This window comes from Gossypium hirsutum, chromosome D10 (genome assembly GCF_007990345.1).
Source record: "Gossypium hirsutum isolate 1008001.06 chromosome D10, Gossypium_hirsutum_v2.1, whole genome shotgun sequence".
Classification (NCBI taxonomy): Eukaryota; Viridiplantae; Streptophyta; class Magnoliopsida; order Malvales; family Malvaceae; genus Gossypium; species Gossypium hirsutum.
In genome coordinates this window covers 55,150,721-55,157,718 of record NC_053446.1, presented here as the reverse complement: position 1 = coordinate 55,157,718, position 6,998 = coordinate 55,150,721, and the positions used below count along the sequence as shown (strand labels likewise).

Sequence of the window (6,998 nt, the reverse complement as noted above, 5' to 3'; positions counted from 1 at the left end):
AAGTTGAAAAATTGTTTCCGTTTAAATGGTAAATAAAAACGTTTAATATGTTGAAAAAAATGTAATTTTTGGAACTTTGAGGTATATTCTCGATTGGTAAATGTAGAGAGTTGAATTATAAAATTATGGTTTTATATTATACTTCATGAGACCTTTACAACAGTATATCATATGCTCAAAATGGTGGAATGATGAATGAGAAATTGATACTCAAAGTAAGCTACTTGTGAATTATGTTGAGGAAAATGAAAAGCATTAGTTCCACATTGATTGGGAATCAAGTGTGGAACTTGTATATATATATATATAAATCAACTTAGTAATTATTGAATGACTAAACTAATGTTCTTCCTCACACACAAGAGGGGTGTGAATTCAATTCCAGTAGGGTTGGGGGTGCACCCAAACAAGTGATGGACAAATGACCAATGTTTCTCAGCATTATTATACAGAATCTGTTTTAAAAGGACAAATATCTTGATTTGATTTTATTCCAATCAGATTGATTTTTTATTTGATTTGATTTGATTCAAATTTATTTAAAGGCTCCTTTAATGCAGATTTATATCTTTATTCATAGAAATTTCTAAAATTCCTCCACATTGAATGCCTATAAAAGCCTGAAGATTACTGCATAATTCTTTAGAGACACACAATGAATTTATTTCACTCTAAAAAATTCATTTCTTTTTCTTTCCAAATTTTCAAACATTTTGGTGATAGAAGAAGGCAATGTTTGTTCGTTGATCACTGTAGATGTACTACTGCCACGATCATTTTGTTGTTGTATCCTGGGAGACAAATGACCAACGTTTCTCCAAGTATCATAGGAGCTGCCGAATCTATCTTAAAGAAACTGTGAAAACAGGTCTCAACATCTAGTAAAACTCGATTTCCTTATTCCATTTCTCGTTTTTTCAAAAAATCTTGTTTATTTAATTGTTTTCAAATTTGATGTTTTAAATAAATATAAATATTTATTTAATTTGTTTTGTTTTGTTTTGTTTTGTTTTAAATATGGCGTTTTACATAAACATAAATATTTGTTTATATTATTTATTCAGATCTTGTATTTAATATAAATATTTCTAATTATATTTGTTTGCTAACATGTTTTGCCCAATATAATATGCATGGAGTCCCTATTTCAAATCTCATTATTGATAAATATTTATTGATTTATAAAAATATATAAAGACAAAAACACCCACATAATCATGTAACTTGCTTTGCAAATTAAATGGTTTTTTGCTAATCCCTAACTGAGTTTAGACCCGATTGGTGAATAACACCAACACAATAAAAAGTTTAAATAAATAGTATAAATACACAAATTTATAAAAATATATATAACAAATATATTTGTTAAAGTTTCATAAAAAAATAAAACTTTGATTTAGTAAAATGGTAAATGAAAAGGTTTTATATGCGTAGTATCTTTGGTTCAAATTTCATTATGGATAATTTTTTATTGATTTATAAAAATATAAAGATACAAAAATACTCAAATAATTGTATAACTTACTGAGCAAATAAAATAGAGTTTTTGACAATTTTCTAACTAGATTGAAGTCTGATTTGATCAATGATGCCAACTGAATAAATATATAAACACAAATTTTAAAAAAAATCCAAGTAACAAAATTAACATTTATTATTAACTTCAAATCATAATTAAAATCTAAATTAAAATAATAATGAAATTTTAAACTTTTTTCTTAGTGAGTTTTTGCTACTGAATAAAAATACCTAATCATTGAATGTTGATGCATCTCCTTTTTATAAGTATTACCTTTATATATTGAAATGTATGATATATATATATATAAGTTTAGAAAAAAAAATTGATTTATTAAAGTATCTACTAGAGTAAGCTCGGTGACTAATTTTTCACGTTTTATAAGTCTATTAAGGGATAGACGCTAGTCACAAGCTTTAAAGCTACTACATACCAAGGGCGAATTCAGAGGGCTGGTAGGGGCCCTGACCCCCCTAAAATAGAAAATTTTCCATTTAGGCCTTTTAATATTTTTAAAATTTTAAATTAATAAAGGTAAAATTGCATGTTGCCCCCTAAAAATGAGAAAATTTTGATTTAATCCTTTAAAAATTATAAAGATATAGACTATTAAAATTGTGAAATTACACATTTACTATCGTAAAAATTACAATTTAATTTCGGCCCTCTAAAAATATTTTCTTGCTTCGTCCCTACTACTTACCAAGAGTGAGGAAAATAATATTTACTATTAAACTTTTGAATAGACAAAAATAATATTTATTATTAAATTGATATTTAAAAATATATTAAATTAACATTAGAACAATAATTTAATAACAACATTAATAAATACAATATAATATCACCAATATAATATTTAATCTATAAAATAAAATAAATATAATTTGAAAAATCAAAAAATCAAAACCTAAACTCTATTTTTCTATATAAATTATCATATATATTACTAATTATTATTATTTTGGATTTTTGGGTTTTTTGGTTTTTACATTAGTCAGTTGGTAAATTAAATAGTTGAGTGACCATTTTGTAACTTTTCATAGTTAGATGACTAAAAAAAATTATTAATAATTGGGTGACAACTGTAAATAATTAGGTGACAAAAAAACCATAGTTTGGTGGCTACTAATATAAATTACCCTAATTTGTTTTAAGTTTCAAAATAATATTATTTAATGCATTGATAATATAAATTTATTTATATCAATTTTATTTACATAAAAAAATTAGCTAAAATAGTAAAAAGTATGGGTTTACAACATCTTCATCTTTTAAAGTTGTGCAAATATTTTTTTTAACATTGTAGAATTACTTTAATGTTGCTTTGTTATTTTTTATTATCATATTTTGTATATTTTAATTATTGTTATAATGATTACTTACATTAAGTACCTAAAATAAAAATATTTATCAAATAATTAATTAAAATGTATATTCACTCGTAACAATTTGTGATCTAAAAATTTAATATGAATCAGTAAGTGTTAAATCTAATGATAAAATACACAGTATTTTTAAGAAGAGATATAGTTCGAATTTTGAAGACGATGTTATTAGAAAGAACAATTATGAATCATGAATATAAACTATAAAATAAATATGAACAGTAAAATTAACTCAAAATTTTAAATGTTAAATTTAATTAGATAAAAATATTTTATATTTTGTAAACCATAACTCAGCATTCTATATAAAGGGCGGGCTTTGACGTTGTGTGTTTAGAAATTAGAGTAAGTGAAAGCTTTTACTATACCTTTTGCTTATAAGCTGAACCAAGTCGTCTTCTTCGTCTTATTATTATTATCTTGCTTCACTGCTTCCACCATTCCCCTATAGCTTCTCTAATCTAATGGAAACCAAAGGTTATACCCAAGATGGCACTGTTGATCTTCGTGGTCGTCCCGTGCTTGCCTCTAAAACTGGAAAATGGAAAGCCTGTGCTTTCCTTGTTGGTAAGAAACCATCACCCTTTTCCCTTCCAACTTAGTTCATTTCATAGTGGATTATCATAAAATCCATTATGTCTGCAAGCACGATAAACCTGATCCTATTTTCAACTAGTATTTGCCCCTAGTTTGCTCATTTGCATTTCCTTGCCAAACAGTTTATCATACAAAAGTAGATTCGTCAATAACTGTTGTCTGGTGACTAAGTTTTATTCTTGACAGAAAATTACCACAAAAATGAAATGTTCTTATGGTGTTTGATTTTATGTTTCTTCAGTCCTCGTGTATTCTGCTTGAAGTCTAATACGTAATGTTTATGTGTGAACAGGATATGAAGCATTTGAAAGGATGGCTTTCTATGGAATAGCTTCAAACTTAGTGAACTACTTGACCACCCAACTTCATGAAGATACAGTTTCATCTGTTAGAAATGTGAATAACTGGTCAGGATCGGTCTGGATTACACCAATTATCGGAGCATACATTGCAGATACTTACTTGGGTCGATTCTGGACTTTCACCGTTTCATCTCTCATCTATGTCGTGGTAAATCACCAATTATTTCATTTCTTTCCCTCTTCGATATTCATTCCAATTCATCATGATAATATTCCTTACATCTCCAATCATAATAAACACCACTTGAGCCGGTGATGATTAAAATCAGAAAGGCAATCTTCAAAGTCATCACATAAATCCAAAATGTATCTTAGCTAATGATGAGGTTTATATTCACTATATCTTCATCCACCAAGGAGGTCGTACCATTTGTTTGGACCATATTTCTAGATACCTACTATCAGAAGGCAAATTGGGTTCAGTCATCTTTTTGTTGGTTATTGTGGGTCCAATGAATACTAAGTTTTTTATTTATTAGCCTTAACTAACATTCATATTAGCCACTGCTTTATAATTTGTTCTCCAACAAAGCATATATGATTTTCATTAGAGCCATAATAGAAGATTCCGTCTTGCCTTCTTTTTCTTTTTGCTCTTAATATTAGGGCACTATTCTAGTATTTAAATTCATTGAATAATTGTCCATTAGAATGAGAACCGACATGAATTAATTTGTATTCATTTGATAAGTACAGAAAATTGTTCCTAGTGCTAGAGGGAACTTGATTTGACTTGCATGTACTCATTAAACAATGAATGGTGCATTATTTAAATACGTTGCATTGAAGCATTTAACTCAGTTGATTAATATGTCATGGTGAAATGTGAAACAGGGAATGATACTGCTGACAACAACAGTTTCAATGAAATCACTGAGGCCAACTTGCACAGATGGTATTTGTAACAAGGCCTCAACTCTGCAAATAGTGTTCTTCTATACATCACTTTACACCATAGCCATAGGAGCAGGGGGAACAAAACCCAACATATCAACCTTTGGGGCAGACCAGTTTGATGATTTCAATCCCCAAGAAAAGGAGCTCAAAGTCTCCTTCTTCAATTGGTGGATGTTTAGCTCTTTCTTGGGTGCCTTGGTTGCCACTCTTGCCCTTGTTTACATTCAAGAAAACTTGGGTTGGGGACTTGGCTATGGCATCCCAACAGTTGGTCTCCTCTTCTCACTCTTTGTGTTTTATCTTGGGACCCCAATTTACAGACACAAAGTGAAGAAGACTAAAAGTCCTGCTAGGGACCTTATTCAAGTCCCCATTACCGCCTTTCGGAATCGAAAACTTCAGCTCCCTAACCACCCATGTCAGCTTCATGAACATGAGCCTCAACAGTACATTAACAGTGGGAAAAGGCAAGTCCATTACACTCCTATTTTCAGGTGAGTTTTCCCACTGTAACATTCAACTGTAGTATCAAATTTTCCACTGTTATGAGATAAAACAAATAAGCATGGAATCTGTTTAAGTGCATGGTCAGTTTGAATTAGTACAAGATTCCAAAGTGCGAAGTGCTTTAAATCCATGGTGCTAGAAACAGGTGCAATGGGGCCTGCAAAGTCATGTACATAGCTACCAACATTGTTGGACCCCGTAGTAAGCAACTCGGTATTCCTTAAATAAGATCTCAGTTTCAAATCTTATAAACGGAGAAAATAATTGTCAAAAGAATTTTTTCGCATTTGACTTGATTTTAGAAAAGACCAGGCGTAATGTAACTACTGAATATTTGATAAAAATCTCCAGTGCCAAATGCAAAAGTGGGGCTTATTGTGCAGAATTTGATGGCCATTTGGTTAATAAATTCCTTCCACGTGAAATTGCTTTAGCACTCCTTTTTAGATACCTTTAACGATCAATGGGCATAATCTGTTGAGGGTGGAGGGACCAAGTTGGTTTCTGATGAATATGGGTTGGGGGGTTAACATTACAGTGAAATGGTGCGCCTAGCTGGCCCTACCACATGGATTTATCAACAAAACCAGACAAATGAGTTGTGGAACGTGTGGTGGATTCCGTCATTGCATTGCAATGCAATAAGTTAACATGGCCTATGAAATCATCTTATTTTGATGGCGTTTTCATTCATATTTGTGTTTGCAGATTCTTGGACAAGGCAGCAGTGAAAGATGGCAACTCAAGTAAGCCACCTTGCACTGTAACTCAAGTGGAAGGAACCAAGCTTGTTCTTGGGATGCTTTTAATATGGCTAGTGACCTTAATCCCCAGCACAATATGGGCTCAAATAAACACATTATTTGTGAAACAAGGCACCACCATGGACAGAAGCTTAGGTTCAAGCTTTCAAATCCCAGCAGCTTCACTTGGGAGCTTTGTCACATCCTCCATGCTCCTCTCCGTACCAATGTACGACCGCTATTTTGTACCATTCATGCGTCAAAAAACCGGAAATCCTAGAGGAATAACCCTTCTTCAAAGGCTCGGCATTGGATTTGTCATCCAAATCGCTGCCATCGCTATTGCATACGCAGTCGAGGTTCGAAGAATGCATGTCATAAGAGTGCATCACATCATGGGACCTAAGGAAACTGTCCCAATGAGCATATTCTGCCTGTTGCCTCAGTATGTACTGCTAGGGATTGCTGATGTGTTTAATGCCATTGGACTGCTAGAATTCTTTTATGACCAGTCACCAGAAGACATGCAAAGCCTAGGGACAACATTTTTCACCAGTGGAATTGGTGTTGGGAACTTCTTAAACAGCTTTTTAGTAACAGTGGTGGATAAAATTACAGGCGGAGGAAATGGCAAAAGCTGGATTGGTGACAACTTGAATGACTCTCATTTAGATTACTATTATGGGTTCCTTTTGGTCATATCAACCCTTAACTTAGGGGCCTTTCTTTGGGCATCAAGCAAATATGTCTACAAAAGAGAAACCATAGAATTCAATGAGGGTTGTATTGAACTGGAGAGTAAAGCCTTAGAGATATCTCCACTAGGATTACAAGTATAAATATATATATTGAAAAGATGGTGAGTCGTAAGAAAAGGTATTATGTTCATGATAAATGATATGTGCAGCAATTAATGTTTTCATTTCTACTTTAATGAGGAAGTAATATATTAAATTCTAACAATGCAAACTATATATATCATACA

The 6,998-nt window shown here is 31.4% G+C and overlaps 1 protein-coding gene across 1 annotated transcript; it reads left to right on the top strand.

The window, feature by feature from the left end:
• The first annotated feature begins 3,242 nt into the window (after positions 1-3,242).
• LOC107916301 (protein NRT1/ PTR FAMILY 5.1) lies at positions 3,243-6,939 on the top strand. Its single transcript, XM_016845490.2, has 4 exons — positions 3,243-3,474; positions 3,797-4,014; positions 4,701-5,257; positions 5,979-6,939. The coding sequence occupies exons 1-4, from the start codon at positions 3,372-3,374 to the stop codon at positions 6,850-6,852; spliced, it is 1,752 nt and encodes a 583-aa protein (XP_016700979.2). The 5' UTR covers positions 3,243-3,371; the 3' UTR covers positions 6,853-6,939.
• The last annotated feature ends 59 nt before the right edge of the window (positions 6,940-6,998 follow it).

Coding starts and splice junctions, on each gene's coding strand:
- LOC107916301 (XM_016845490.2), top strand. CDS start 3,372: ATGGAAACCAAAGGTTATACCCAAGATGGCACTGTTGATCTTCGTGGT. Junction 3,475..3,796: donor AGCCTGTGCTTTCCTTGTTG/GTAAGAAACCAT, acceptor ATGTGTGAACAG/GATATGAAGCATTTGAAAGG. Junction 5,258..5,978: donor CATTACACTCCTATTTTCAG/GTGAGTTTTCCC, acceptor TTGTGTTTGCAG/ATTCTTGGACAAGGCAGCAG.